At 37.3% G+C, this 16,418-nt stretch overlaps 2 protein-coding genes across 2 annotated transcripts; one reads left to right on the top strand and one right to left on the bottom strand.

Moving 5' to 3' along the window:
• Positions 1-2,977: 2,977 nt before the first annotated feature.
• Positions 2,978-3,919, top strand: LOC101979240 (olfactory receptor 3). The gene has a single exon (XM_005345962.1). It carries the CDS (start codon positions 2,978-2,980, stop codon positions 3,917-3,919), a length of 942 nt encoding a protein of 313 aa, XP_005346019.1.
• Positions 3,920-11,904: 7,985 nt separating this feature from the next.
• Positions 11,905-12,840, bottom strand: LOC106144511 (olfactory receptor 50). The gene has a single exon (XM_013355658.1). It carries the CDS (start codon positions 12,838-12,840, stop codon positions 11,905-11,907), a length of 936 nt encoding a protein of 311 aa, XP_013211112.1.
• Positions 12,841-16,418: the final 3,578 nt, after the last annotated feature.

The raw sequence follows: 16,418 nt of genomic DNA on the forward strand, positions 1-16,418 counted from the left end.
CCCACGGGGCCCTGTACTTATATGACATATATACAAACATATGCACATACACAAATAAAAATAAACAGACCTGTTTTATCGATTGACCAGGAAATTTCAGTTCTCAGTCAGCTATCATTATAGGTTAGGTAGTGGACATCTTCAACTCTCTGTTTATCTCAGAGGGCTTATTGAAGATTTGGGAAAGGCATCAAGCCAATGGCCTTAATAATGAGGAGTGTCTATTCCATCCATGCATACTCTTCTAGAAGGGATCAAGCATACTGGTTGGTAGCATGGATTTGTATTTAGACTAGTCAGGGATTAAATGTCCTCTCATCATTATAATGATATATGGGCTTAGGCAAATTATTTAAACTCTTTCAGCTTTAGTTTCAATTGGTTAAGCTAGAATAATGTGTTTAAACTTTTAAATTTATTTTATGTGTATGAGTCTTTTGCTTTCATGTATGTCCATGCACTACTTTCATGCCTGGTGCCAAGAAAGCTAAAAAGTGGTGTTGTATTCCATGAAACCAGAGTTACGGACAATTGTGAGGATCCATGTAGATTCTGGAACCCAACTCAGTTTCTCCAGAAGAGCAATTAGTGCTCTTACTCTCATGTCTTTTTCTGTAATCATGTTAAGCTACAATGGAAAATATATGTCTAATTTATATTATACAACAGAGTATATGGCTAATAAATGGTTGCTAACCTAATTTATTTGTAGTATTAATATCATCATCAAGGCACAAAATCTTGGGTTCAAAGATTTTACTGAACCTTAGATTCTTTGAACACTTCTTGGAAACCTTGAGTGTTATCAGGCAGCAATTATGATCTTACTTGATCATGCAGTTGCTGAAGGCTTTTGATGGGAAGACAGACAGTTCTGAAATCAAACCATAGGTTCAAAACAAGCTAGTGCTGTAATATTGTGCAAGAAAAAAGTCCCAGTGTTCTTTCTGAAATGAGATTCATAATGCCTATTGAGAGATTTGAGTAACAAGTGAGTAGAACTTTAATAGAACCTGGTGTAAATTAAGTTTTTGTCATATTTTATCACGAGTGCAGCTGTTTCTACTATTCAGTTCTATAAAACTCACCTGAACCAAACCGATAAAATGGTAAATTGTCCCTCACCATCCGTGGCCTCTGCTTTCTAAGCCCTATATCTCTCTCCATCCTTCTTACTTTAAGGAAAGCATTTCCATTGTTCTTCCACCTAAATCTCACCCCATAAATGCTCCATTCTCATCTATTCCATTTCAGGAGCAATGTGTGTTATAATCCTGTCTCTTCCCAAGGGATATTTCCTTTAAACTTAACATTTACTTGGAACTTAAAAATCTCTTTTCTTTTGTTGAAAGAATTTTGCATTATAGCATCCTACTGAAGATGGTATTTGGGGCAGGGATGTGGAAAACTCAAGGCTGCAATGAAAATTACACTACATAGGTGAGATTTTTTTACTTGTTTACTTGAGGGATAAAATGACTTCGAAAATATGAACTATTAAAAGAAGCATAAAAATGTTCCATTATACATTTCCTATACTCAGTTAAAATTCTGGAATCAGATTTGGATTATACATGTGACAATCTATGTATAAAGTTCTCACGCGTTAGGACAAAGCAACAGAGTATACCATTCACAAATATCCAGGAGACTAAATGGGAGTGTTCACACATATTCTGACTCTGCCTTTTTAATCTCATAGTTCCCCCCTTCCTTTCATAGAGTCACATCCCAGGGACCCAGGCTGCTTCTGAGTCCCATTGACAAAGTAGTGGCAGGGCCTCTGATGCTCTGAAATTTTGCTTCTCTCTTTAATGTTTAATGTAATATCAATTGGTTGATAAAACAGCTGTCAAACCCAGTTAAAACCCAGTTAAAACCACTATGATAGGCTCAGAAAAACACTACATCGTGCATAGCTCAGCAGCAAGACTTGACCTTGATAACAGTGGACCCCACAAATTGCAAAGAACTACAATCAAGAAATCCAAAGAGAAAACAATTCTAGGATTTTTTTGTGTGGTGTGAGGAAAAAACACACTGTATGCTGTGTAGATCAACAACTGCCTCAGAGTTACTCATCAAGGAGTCCATTCTTTATTTACACACGGACCTACACCACTGCTTTTATCCATTGTAAACTATTTATTGTAAGCTTGTTTGTGCTTATGTTCTGTCTTTCCTTCCACTGTCTTACAGGTTTACCTTTGTAACTACCTCTGTTTGTTTATTATAGTAAAAGGCTGTAATATGCCTTTATACACTGTAGTAAATACCTTTATTCTTTAAAAATATAGATATTTATATTGATATATGCTAGAAAATAAATATATTCTAGGTTGTATTAAAGATGCTAAGAATTTGTTTTAATTTTTCTCTTTGGATTTCTTGATTTTTGGACCACAGCTAGGGACCAACATAGATATACTAATTATAGACAAACAGGATTTAAAGAAGGAAGAAATCATCCCAACTTTAATTACGAAGGGTCATTAGATTTCAGATACTAGAAAACTATTTTGCTTCAGAAAAACAAACATGGGGTCAAGACACTTGGATTCATGACCCCTCTTTTATCTGTATTACTTCTGTGGTTGTAAGACTATTTTCTTCAACCATTCCATCTGTAGAGTAGAAATGATAACAGCATGTACCTAGACCATAGATTTACAGCTATTGAATAATTAGTATACACACATGGTTACAATCCTACATAAGGAAAACACTTAGTAAATGTTGACTATAAATATTATTGTTTACAGACTCTGGGATTAGACTGAGAAAGAAAGTGGCTGCATGCCTGAATCTACATTTGTTCCTCCACAACATTTTCAGAAAAGCATGAGAGATGTAAAAGAAAGACATGCAATGGAAGACATTCTCTAAGACTTTAACAAACATCTCTATCATCATATGCCAAACCATTTCTTATTACTCCATCTTCCCCAGCAATTGCTGTCCCCAGCTGATACACAGCATGAGACTCAAGAACCAGAGTACCGTGTCTGAATTTCTTCTCCTGGGGCTCCCCATCAGACCAGAACAGTGGGGCATCTTCTTCACCCTATTTCTGGCCATGTACCTGACCACGGTGCTGGGGAACCTGCTCATCATCCTGCTCATCAGGCTGGACTCTCACCTCCACACCCCCATGTACTTCTTCCTCAGTCACTTGGCCTTCACAGACATTTCCTTTTCATCTGTCACTGTCCCAAAGATGTTAACCAAAGGGCAGATTCAGTATATAGCCATCACCTATGAGGGGTGTATAGCACAGACATACTTTTTTATATTCTTTGCTGACCTGGACAGTTTCCTTATCACTTTGATGGCATATGACAGGTATGTGGCCATCTGTCATCCTCTTCATTACACCACCATCATGAGTCAGAGCCTTTGTGCCATGCTAGTAGCTGTGTCCTGGGTCATAGCTTCTACTTGTGCTCTTTTGCACACTCTCCTCCTAGCCCAGCTTTCCTTCTGTGCTGACTACACTGTCCCCCACTTCTTCTGTGATCTGGGTGCTCTCCTCAAGTTGTCCTGCTCTGACACATCCATCAACCAATTGGTAATCTTCACAGCAGGTTTGGCAGCCATTATGCTTCCATTTCTATGCATCCTCATTTCCTATGGCTGTATTGGGTTCACCATTCTTCAGGTTCCCTCAACCAAGGGCATCTGCAAAGCTTTGTCCACTTGTGGTTCCCACCTCTCAGTGGTGGCTCTCTACTATGGGGCAATTATTGGTCTCTATTTTCTGCCCCCATCCAATAGTACCAATGACAATAATATAATTGCTTCAGTGATGTACACAGTGATCACTCCCATGCTGAACCCTTTTATTTATAGCCTGAGAAATAAAGACATGAAAGGGGCTTTCAGAAAACTCTGGAGCAGAAAGACAGGTTTTTCCAACTGATAATTTTATTTTTTCATCAATATGATCTTACCTCCTTGATAATATAAAAGCAAATTATTAAAACTATATCTCACTAATTTATCTTCTACTGCCTTCCCTCAAAATGTTTTGCTTACATTATTCCTATGTCCATGTGAAGGAATATTAAAACGGAATATTCTATGATTTTGTTAATTTTATTTTATTAGATAGTGGGGCTTGTATCATTAAAAGGGAGTCATTGAGATAAACTCTTCCTCCAATTTTAAGTTTAGTATAAAATGTGCCTAGGTTTTCTACTATTACTTGAAAATTTACCAATTTTATGAAGTATTGCTCCTTTTTTTTTACATTAGCACCAGATATCCAAGAAATTTTCTACAACTTTCCAAGAAAACATACAAATTTTATCTCCAATTACATAATAATGAAGGCACCGATTTCTTGTTCCACTTGCTTTCTCACTAGCAGGTGTACATATGTATTGGCAACTGTAACTCCAGCTACCTCAGGTTGTGTCTAATAGTTAAACATACAATGAAGTCATCAAATTTTAACTGGGTAACAACTCTTAGTGGTTGTTTGGGAAAGCTCAGTTTCAGAAAGGTGATCAACACCCTGTGACAACAAAGTTAGTAGAAGGAAAACTAGAATCCCAGTACTCCAAAGCAATTCTTTGAGGCAAGACCCATAAAAGTTATAGGGAATTCTATACAAATCTAAGGAGTAATAATATAACCTTGAGAAAAACAAATACAATAGCTTTCTCAAGATGTGTATTTTACTTGGCTTAAAAATAGGAATCATCTAGACAAGCTAATTTCCATCTTACAGTGCTGATCAGATGGGTGTATTATAAGTTATGATTAAAATGCATATGTTAACATAACTCAAGATGGTAAGATTAAAATTTAAGATATTTATGGTAAGTGCCAGGGTATCCATTTTCTGACTCTTGACTGTCTCAATCTAATGGGCATGTGAAATTCCTTAAATGTTGAGTCAGGCAGTGGTGATACACACCTTTTAAAACTTTTTAATTCATTTTACATACCAATCACAGTTCTCTCTCACTCTTCTCCTCCCAATCATCCTCACCTCCCCCCAACCCATACCTCATCCACTCCTTCAAAAGACTAACTCCTCACATGGGGAGTCAACAAAATCTGGCACATTAAGTTGAGGCAGAACCAAGCCCCTCCCCTTGCATTAAGGCTGAATAAGGCTTCCAATCATAGGGAGTGTGGTCCAAAAAGCCAGCTCATGCATCAGGCATGGATTCTGGTCACACTGCCAGGGGCCCCTCACACAGATCAAGATACACAACTAATACTCACATGCAGAGGGCCTCGTTTAGTCACATGCAGCCTCCCCAACTCTCAGTCTAGAGTACATGAGTTCACATGAGCTTGATGCTGAAAAAGCCTATGACGAAATCCAACACCCCTTCATGATAAAAGTCTTGGAGAAAGGTCTTTGATCTACAATAGTGTACTGCCTGGTGGCACAAAACTTGTTGGAAGCAACCAACTAATAATTAATTTGACAAAAGGCCCACTCCACAAGATGGAACCTGTACACAATCCTACTTGAATAACTAAAAGCCAATAGGGTAAAACAAAATACTACTGGTCTAAAAAAATTAGTGATATGACTCCAAATGATATTCTGCTATACCTATAGATAAATGACTTGGTCAACCATCATCAAAAAAACTTCCTCTTGAAGCAAATGGGAACACACACAGAGACCCTCAATGAGACATCATAGAAAGGCCTTGGAATGCTCAGGTCTAAATAGATGTCTCAATCAAATACCTCATGTCAGAATCCAGGGAAGCATGGAGAAGGGTAGGCACAGGATTATAAGAGGCAGGCAAGATATGGAATATGAATAAAACAAGGCCCTCTAAGTCAATTGCGCAAATATTGTATGAACTCAGAGACTGAAACAGTCGGCACAGGGCTGCATGAGTCTGCACCAGGTTCTCTTCTTATATATTATAGCTTCCAGTTTAGTGCTTTGTGGGACTCCTGAGTGTGTGAGCTAGTGGGTCTCTGATTCTTGTGCCTTCTCTTGGTGGGAATTTTTTTATTGTATCTTATATTTTATTTTGTTATTCTTTGTTGTTATCTCTGAGAGGCTTGTTCTTTTTTCATAAGAGACAGAAAGGAAGTGGATCCTGATGTGGAGAGATGAGGAGGAACTAGGAGGAGTAGAGAGAGAAACTATAATTTGGATGAAAACAATATATTTTCAATAAATGGATGAAAAAGATAAAATACTCTACAGAGTCATTGTCATATTGTAGGGAGAAAAGAAGCTGGGAATACATAATACTGAAGACAAAGAAACATGCAAACACATGCAACCATTGCATCAAGTGTACATTTTCCACCTGTGTTCATATTGCTTCTAAGAAGCTGAACACCTTGAGCAACACACTATGGGAAGACTCTTCTGTTTCTTTCTAGGATGCATGGAATACAGTAGAACAGATGGAGTCTGTACGGACCTCCATATTGCATTGTGACAAGTGGAAGAGCTGTAACCTCACAAGCAATCAATTCTAGGTGAATATATCAATATACTTTGATTAACAGCTCTGAGAAACTGGTATGAGTTCTAACTTCTCAAAACTTTGAGAGGACCCGGGGGGTCAATTTACCAATAAAATGTCCCCAATTAGAGAAAACTTGATATAATTGTTATGTTATCTCTTTCTCTCCCAGGAATAGAACCATGTGTTGTCACAGACACAAGAGAGTTCATCCTTGGAGAAATCATAATATAACCACAAGACTATGATTCAAGACATAGTGACTTAAGAAGATATTTGCTTTTCTAGTTGCACCAGGGGAACCATGGTTTATAAATCGATAATGAACCAAGCTGGAGACTGACTGTAATGACCAAAAAATCCTGTTTCTAAATTCCATGCTATTTTAAGAATTTTAAAAAGAAGACATAAAATTAGGTGTTGGGTGAGCACATGTCTCCATGGGGTACTGGAGAGGAAAGTTTGGATACATATACTAACAGTACATTATATATGTATATGAAACACCCAAATAATAAAAATGAACTATTATAAAGTGTTGACAGAAAGAAACCTTTTAATAAATCACTGTACAGAATTCTAAAAATGTTTAGTTTTGTGATCACTTTTTAGTTCAGTGGCTAGTTTCCATCTACTTTTCTCTATTGAAAAAATTTTAAAATATTTATTTATTATTTATGTATACAATATTCTGTCTGTATATATGTCTGCAGACCAGAAGAGGGCACCAGACCTCATTACAGATAGAAGGTTGTGAGCCACCATGTGGTTGCTGGGAATTGAACTCAGGACCTTTGGAAGAGCAGACAATGCTCTTAACCACTGAGTCATCTCTGAAATTTTACACATCTCTGAAATTTGATCACAGCATTCCTGTTGTAATAAGAGCGGTGGGCTGCGTCCCCGGCACCCGGCCGCCCACATGGCTAGCTTATGCCCCGAAATAATTACACGGAAACTGTATTCTTTTAAACACTGCCTGGCCCATTAGTTCCAGCCTCTTATTGGCTAGCTCTTACATATTGAGCTAACCCATTTCTAATAATCTGTGTAGCCCACGAGGTGGCTTACCAGGAAAGATCTCAACCTGAGTCTGTCTGGAGTGGGAGAATCATGGCAACTGACTCAGCTTCTTTCTCCCGGCATTCTGTTCTGTTTACTCCGCCTACCTAATTTTATGTCCTATTAAAGGGCCAAGGCAGTCTCTTTATTTAACCAATGAAATTAACACAAAACAGAAGACTCTCCCCCATCACATTCCCCACATTCTCCCTTAAAAGAAAACAAATAGGTAAATAAAAAAGCAAACCAGAATGGAAAAGAAACATACACACAAAATATTTAATAATATTTAAAAACAGAAAGTTGGAAACCATAATATATAAGCAAAAAAAAGGTCAGTAAGTTAAAAAAACAAATCAAACAAACAAAGCAATATGAGACAAAAATTAACTTTAAAAACACCATTGATTTAATTTTTTGTTAGCATCTCTTGCTGGGCAGGAGACCCACCATTAAGTATTGTTGACAAACCCAGTGAGACTCCTTTGGAAAAAAACCTGATTTTTCCTTTGCAAGTGGTAGGTTTCTAAAGAGAAGTCCAACTTTTTGTGATGATTTGTTTTTCTATGCTTTCATAATTGAAATGTTTTGTTGACCACGATGTGTGTGACTGGAAATTTTAGTGGACCCATAATAGAGAAGCAATATGATATTATGATTTAACCACTAAAAATGTGAATTGATATGGACCATACAATTCTGATGTCAGATTGATCCCTAAATATGTTCTGTGTGTTTAAGTAACATAAATTATAAGGGCCATAGCAACGTTTTATAATGGTTGAAAACATGGGAATACATAAAAAGATAAAAAATTCAACTTCAGTGTCATAACAAAGCACATAAACACAAAACACTATTTTATGGATGACTGTGCCAAACCTCAAATTCATGTATTGAAACTATCTACATCTAATATGAATGTTTTCAGAAATAGAATAAAGAACTAACTAGTGTTAAATGAAGTCATAGGTCCCTTATTAGATGTTAATGATGTCATAATGGTTGCACACTGATCTAAAAGGCTAGAGGTCCTTTTCAGAAAAACGATTTTGTTGGTTTTGCTATTATTCTCCTCTTTCTCCTTCTCCTTCTTCTCTATCTCTGGCTGCCGTTCTGAATCTCCTGTTTCTGTCACATGACCATACAGATAGGAGAAAGTTATTAACATCTACAAGCTATAAAGAAACTATATAATCCTACACTTCTAGATCCAGTGTTATATGCAATTGATTTTCTGCTTTTTGTGATACCTGGTCACTGGTATATTGCTATAACCTCCTCATGCAGATAAGTCATGTGTGTGCAAGAATAAATCTATGAATTTTAGAGATGAATACACATAGAAATAAATTAGATTTAGTGGATAGTCATGTAATCATGGCTCCCTCACACTATTTTTGTCTTTACAAAGTCACTCCATCCCTCCTACTCTACACATCCTACCTACTGGACCTGCTGAGCACCTGCCTATAGGGCTATTACAGTCAAGTTTCATACATATTTTAGAAAAAGTTAAACGTTTTTGAGACATGGTCTTTCTGTGTATCTCTGATGTCTTGGAACTTACTCTGTAGACCAGATTGGCTTTGAACTCACAGAGATCCACCTACCTCTGCCTCCTGAGTACTGGAATTAAAGGTATGAAACACTACCACTTGGCACAAAATTGATTTTTTTAGGGGAGAAAAAGTCATGTGCTTGGTTACTATGTCTCAAAAAACACCTAAAAATATGATCAGTGATATGATTCTTAAGAGAAAAAACACTTGCCACCGAGCCTGACAACATAAGGTTGAGCACTAGGACCCACACATAGAAGGACACCAACAATTTCAACCTGTCTGACCTCCAGATGTAAACACATACACTAAATAAATAAAACATGTAAAATCATTAAAACAGCTAAAAAACAGTAACCATTTAGGAGAACATATGGAAAGACCTGGAGAAAATTTTCTCAGCAGCTGTTAAGTCTATTACACAGTAAGCTTAGTGTCCTGATCAGGGTTTCTATTGCTGTGATAAAACCATGACCAAAAGGAACTTGAGATCTTAAACATTCAGGTAACAGTCCATCACTGAAGCAAGTGATGGCAGGGATGCAATCAGGGCAGGCAGAAAACTATAGAAGAAACTGATACAGAGGCCATGGAGGGGTACTGCGTATATGGCTTGTTCAGCCTACATTCTTACAGAACCCAGGGCCACTATCCCAGAGATAGCAACACCAACACTGGGCTAGGCTCTTACTCAGTAATCACTAAGCAAAAAAGTACTCAACAAACTTGCCATCAGGTCAGTCTTATAGAAATATTTTCTCAATTATGATTCAGTCTTTCCAGATATGTCTAGGTTGTGTCAAGTTGACAAAAATCAAATAGCACAGTGTAATAATCATATGCTTCATGCTTCAAATCCCAAAGTATAAAATGTTTCCTACAAAGGAAGATAAACGGTGAAAATATTTATATTTATCTTTATTTGAACATTGCCTAACTGACACATGCTTGAAACTTGAAAATATGTGTCAATTTTCATCGTAATATTTAAATTTTAACTTTTCTTTATCCTTAAAAATTTAATAAATTTAAGCAATATATTTGGTCATTTCTACCATTTACTCTTCCCCTCTAACTTTCCCTAGGATCCCCTATCATGTCTTCCTCCCACTATCATGCCCTTCTTTTATATTTTTTATTTTTTTATTTATTAACCCACTGAGACAAACTAGTGTTTCCCTTTTATCTGTAGGCATGAATCATCTATTGGGAAATGGGAAACCAACAAGTGGCCATATTTCTGAAAAAATGACTCTTCTTCCTCCAGATAACAACTGCCCATAATTCTTCTGTTATGGGTGGACATTTGAGTCACTCCCCTCTTTGCTCGAGCTCATGTGTGCAACAGCCACTTCGTGTATAGAAGACAGAATTTCACAGCCATTCCTCCCCAATTTCCAGCTCTTACACTCTTTCATTACACAAATATTTAATTAGCACATTCCTACCTCTCTTTCTTCCCACCCTCTCAACCATCCCTTAAACATTTATATTCCAGTAGTCTCCCCAGTCTTTCATATTATATATAATATATGTTCTACTATCCCCTATTATTAGATTTATCCTGGATTTGAAGATCATAGTTTTTCAAACAGCTTCTTCATGCACGTTTAATTTTGGTTACATCTACTCCTGACATTCACATCCCCATCATCCTACTACATGCCTCAATACTTCTGACCCCAGGCTTCCACCTCTTTATTTTCATTTCACCTAAATTCAAATAGCCCTGTCCCTGAGCGCATCTTCAGCCAATGACCATTTGTAGTTTCTTAGTTTCCATATGTGCACTATGTTAAATGAGCAAAACAAAACATGTGAACCTAGCATATGAAACTTCATGGGAAAGAGAACATGAATCATTTGTCTTTGACAATAACCACACTCAATTTTCCCATACATTTATTTTCACACATTTAAAATGGCTTTGTTTTCTCCTGTAGCTTAGTAATACTGCACTGTGCATATATACCACATTTTTCTCTTTCCATTGGTCACTTGATAAACTTCTAAGTTGATTTCACTTCCTAGCTATTGTGGACATAGCAGCAGTGAACACGATATAAAAGTATCTGTATAGTAGATATAAAGTTTTTGTTTATATTCCCAGAAGTGGTATAGCTGAGTCAAATGAAAGATCTATGTATAGTCTTTGAGAAACGCACACACTGATTTCCAGAGTGACAAGATTATGTATTAATTTATGCACCAATTTTAAAATAAAAAACGTGCTGTTGGCTTATGCCTTTAATCCTAGCACTTGGGAACAGAGGCAGGTGGATCTCTGAGTTCAAGGCCAGAATGGTCTACATAGTGAGTTCTAGGACAGTTAGGGCTACACAGAGAAACCCTCTCTTGAAGGACCAAGAAACAAACAAAAAAAAACAACAAAAACAAAAGTAAACTAGAATTTTAATTGGTGTTAATCTTAAAAATAAATTCAAAGTATATTAGAAAATAAAAAATAAAAATAAACAATGCATATACAGGAGAAATATTTCTGCTTTCTTGAGAGAGGAAAAAATCTTTTATAAAGAAGGCCATAAAATTAGATAATGAAAGGCAAGTGACTGGCATTTTATAAAAAATTTTTGTTCCTAAAGTTAGGACACATTGTGAAAAGGAAAATAGTGTGGAAGCGTTTAAAAACAAACAAAATTATTCCCCAAGATGAACAAAACAATTAAAGAGAAACAAAACCTGTGGTTGAGGTGAAATGCAGAAGGAAAAAGTACAATCTGAAGACTCACTGGAAAGCACATAGAGTCCTCTGTGTGGGACTGAGAAGCTCCCAAATATAGAAAGAGGGAAGACCAAGCCCTTCACTGTGAACAGACTCTCCTGCTGAGGACATTTCTCAGTGCTCCTTTCATGTCCCGATTCCTCAGGCTGTAGATAAAGGGATTCAGCATGGGTGTGACTACAGTGTACATCACAGCTACAATGATATCCTTATCATTAGTATTATTGGAGGAGGGGAAAAAATATAACCCAATAATGGCTCCATAGTACAAAGAAACTACACATAGATGAGAACCACATGTGGACAAGGCTTTGCAGATTCCCTTGATAGAGGGAGTCCTCAGGATGGTGGCTCCAATGTGACCATACGAGATCAGGATGCATATGAATGGCACAGTAATAACTATCACTGCTAACGTGAGAATGACCAGCTCATTGATGGTGGTATCTGAACTGGACAGCTTAAGTAAAGCAGAGAGATCACAGAAAAAATGGTGAACAGTGTTGTCTCTAAAGAGAGAGAGACGAGCAAAGAGAAGAGTGTGCACAAGGCCATTGGTGGAGGAAAATACCCAGGACACTATCACTAGCAGAACACAGAGGCTCTGACTCATGATGGTGGTGTAGTGCAGAGGGTGACAGATGGCCACATACCTGTCATAGGCCATGGAGGTCAGAAGGAAGTTGTCAACACACCCAAACAGTAAGAAAAAATATACCTGGGAAACACACCCAGCATATGAGATGGACTGACTGTGTGTCAGCATATTCATGAGCATCTTTGGAGCTGTGACTGATGAGAAAGAGATGTCTGTGAAGGCCAAGTGGCTGAGGAAGAAGTACATGGGGGTGTGGAGGTGAGAGTCCAGCCTGATGAGCAGGATGATGAGCAGGTTCCCCAGCACTGTGGTCAGGTAGATGGCCAGGAACAGGGCAGAGTACATGTCTTGATCTTCTGGCTGGATGGGGAGTCCCAGGAGGATGAACTCAGATGTGCTACTCTGGTTATTCTTCATTATGCTCTTTTCTTTTCCTAGAGATGAAAAATGATGATATAGAGGAAGCAGAGGTCATTGTATCTGCTACAGAATAATAGCAAGTTTTTAACTAGTCAGATTGTATGTACATTCTAATGAATATCTTGAGTTTTTTGCCACATTGTTGGGTTAGTTTTTATGTGACTAAATTGGCTATTTGCCTGCCTAAAAGCCAACTTCACAGCGTTTTAGAAGAAAGAATGGAAAGTACCACAGTGAGTATCAGATTTATTTGGGCTCAACCAGAGGAGACTTTAGTCTGTGAAAAACATCTGAGATTTCAAATTGGAGAGTAAGGCAGAGTCAATAAGGAACAGATAGAAATCCAGTAGGTGACTTCCAATGGCTAATTGGATTGGATTAAATCCCACCCCTGTCTATGAGTTACCAGGAATACTTTTCAGATATGCTTTAATTCCACTTACCACAAAAGTAAATATTAGGTGTATGAAGCTCCAAAATATCAGAATCTCTACATTTTATGTGAATGTTACATATATCAGGTCAGTCTTTGGGGTTTCACTAACTAGTGACATACCTGGGATACTCCATCAATTCTTTCTTTCCTATCCAACACTTTCATCACTAGATGCAGGGGAAAGGGAGTGTACATCTCTTCTAATAAACACCCACAGAGGCCTCTGTATACAGTATCTTAGCTCAAGCTGAACCATTCCCATTCAAGCCTGTAGAATATCCAGAAATCCTTGACTTTCCCTGTCAGGTCCAGACTCTAGCACAGAGGGGGTTCTTTCTGAATGTCTGTCTGACATAAACAAGTAATAAGCTCTCCTTAACAGTGATTCTCAGGCTTGGTTCTCACTAATGATTCTTAAAAAATTTTTGTTGTATTCTAACATTTCTTATAATTTGTAATACACTAATTTTCCCTCGTTCTCCTTCAAATTTGTTGTCATAAACATTTAATTTTCAGGAAAGAAAACATGTGAAGCAGATATTAAAATGCAAACTCCATATTCTCTGAAAGAATTATCTACTCTGAATGTATTGATTTTTGAGAATTGCATAATCATTTTGTCCACCATTTATTTGAAGTTAACTAAAGATTACAGTAAAATATAAATATAAAGCATAAATCATTTCAACTTGATTGAGGTATATTTAAAATTTATATTATATTTATCCTACTACATTAAAAGTCCTTTAAGTGATGCTATTATGGAGATGGACTGCCTTTTTATGTTACATAGTTTTTAATAATAAAAACTTTTGCATCTCAATGAAAATACTAATTAGCTGTCTGATGGAGATGTGGGTTGCTTTTATTCATTTGTTACATTTTAATAAATAATATTTGCAAGTTTTTAAGTTTTTTTGTGCACTGATATATGTAACATGTACATGGGTGTAGAATGAATTTCTAAAAATGCAATTAGATAGCATTTATATTTATGACTTTAACATATTGTTCAATAATAAAAAGATAAGTGACAAGAAATTCTATTCTTATGTGTTCCTTAAAGCAACCTTAACTTAAGAATCTTTATCATGAAAACTATTTCATAAAAAGCACGTTGGAGCATACAGAGCAAGGACATTTGAGGAGCAAAAATTCAGAACTTTGGTCAGACGGAAAAGATATGGATTAGGGAACTCTTAGGGAGCATGTGTATATAAGACCTTTCCTGTCACATTAGAAACCTTCGATTTGTTCTCAGAAACGGGACCAAGTAAAAGTCTAAGAAAAGACTTTTAGGATAACTACAAGCTATCTTCTTGTAGTGATTGAAACAGAATAAGCAGGAATCTGAATAGCCATTGCACTATCTAAGGTACAAAATAATTCCCCTATGTGAATTGTTGCAGCACAGAAGAATCAAATTATATTGATTTAGTACAAAATTTGAGAAACTACCCAAGAAGATGATGGGTGTCATAGAAAAGCAAATGGGTGTATGCCTTACCTTTTCATCTCAAAATTAGATATAGAATCAGAGACAGCCTTTTTATGTAAATTTGCTGTCATCCCACTCTTTCAAATTTTAGACAGATGATCCAAATAAGTCATCTACAAGAATCTTTCTGTCCTAGTGTGTCATGAAGAGGGCTAGACCTTAGCGAAAAGCAACACACACTGCACACACATACAGATAAGGACACCCAAGGTTGCAGTCATCCTGCTTCTTGTAAATTTTATTTCCACTCTGACATTGAGCATTTGATGATAATCACAGATACCTTATCTCCAAGGTGTGGAAACCTCTTCCATCTATTTATGGAATATGCAGAATATAGTAAAGCTGGCAGAGTCTGCAAGGGGCTCAATGTTCCACTGTGAGCAACAAAAGGCTTTCAGCATGCAGGCTGTTGTGATAGACACATGATTGTTCATGTCCCGAGAAATCAGTGTGGGTTTTAATTTTATACTCTATGATGAGGGCCTGGGATGATCCTGTATGCCTGGCTCCTGATTAGGGACAAGCTGCGTATGGTTTCATCATCGCCTTGGACTTCTCCAGGGATAGAAATTTTTGCTGAAGAAGACACAAGACAGTTCATCCTTGGAGGAATTGTAATAACAAGTGCAAGGCAACCAATAGGTGATGAACAAAGGTTATCGCTTGCCGTTTGCAGGATAAAACTACGGGATTTGAGTTTCTTTTTTTTTTTTTTTGGGATTTGAGTTTCTTGTGCTATGAAAAACATAAACAGAAAGACTAGTATTATGCTTTCCACCACAAGGAAAAACATAAAGAAAAGACGTCCTGAAAATCAAAGACAGTCTTATATGGAAAGGTTGAAAAAGAGGCAGACATGGAAAAAACAAAAGAGGGAAACAAAGTTCACTTGATCAAAGTGCTATGTTTGTGTACACAATGAAACTCGTTACTTTGTACACTGATGTAACTCAATATTTTTAATAAAAATAAGCATTACAGCATTCTGCTTACAGAAGTGAAGTTAAAGTCTTTGTCTTGAATAGATGCAGCCTCCAAAGAACTACATTTTAAAATATATTCTTTTAAATGGGCATGGAAAGTAATACATTTGAGTGATGGGCAGGTATCATTTTTAATAGTCAGGACCACGAGGGGTGCACCCACCCACTGAGACAGTGGGGCTGATCTATTGGGAGCTCACCAAGGCCAGCTGGACTATGACTGAAAAAGCATGGGATAAAACCGGACTCTATGAACATGGCGAACAATGAGGGCTGATGAGAAGCCAAGGACAATGGCACGGGGTTTTGATCCTACTTCATGTTCTGGCTTTGTGGGAGCCTAGCCAGTTTGGATGTTCACCTTCCTAGACATGGACGGAGGGGGGAGGACCTTGGACTTTCCAGAGGGCAGGGAACCCTGACTGCTCTTTGGACTGGAGAGGGAGGGGGAGAGGAGTGGGGGGAGGGGGAGAAGGCTGGGAGGAGGGGGAAACTTTTTTTTCCTTTTCTCAATAAAAAAAAACACATGAAATTTGAGATGCTGTACATCTCACATGTGTGAACCAACTCAGATTGGCTAGACTTCCTCAGATGCCGGCAACTACTCCTCAGCTCACATCAGGATACACACCATATGCATGACCGCAAACTCCCT

The sequence above is a fragment of the Microtus ochrogaster genome, chromosome 4 (genome assembly GCF_000317375.1).
Source record: "Microtus ochrogaster isolate Prairie Vole_2 chromosome 4, MicOch1.0, whole genome shotgun sequence".
Lineage (NCBI taxonomy): Eukaryota > Metazoa > Chordata > Mammalia > Rodentia > Cricetidae > Microtus > Microtus ochrogaster.

Bases quoted from the DNA above. Each gene is read 5' to 3' on its own strand.
- LOC101979240 (XM_005345962.1), top strand. From the start codon at position 2,978: ATGAGACTCAAGAACCAGAGTACCGTGTCTGAATTTCTTCTCCTGGGG.
- LOC106144511 (XM_013355658.1), bottom strand. From the start codon at position 12,840: ATGAAGAATAACCAGAGTAGCACATCTGAGTTCATCCTCCTGGGACTC.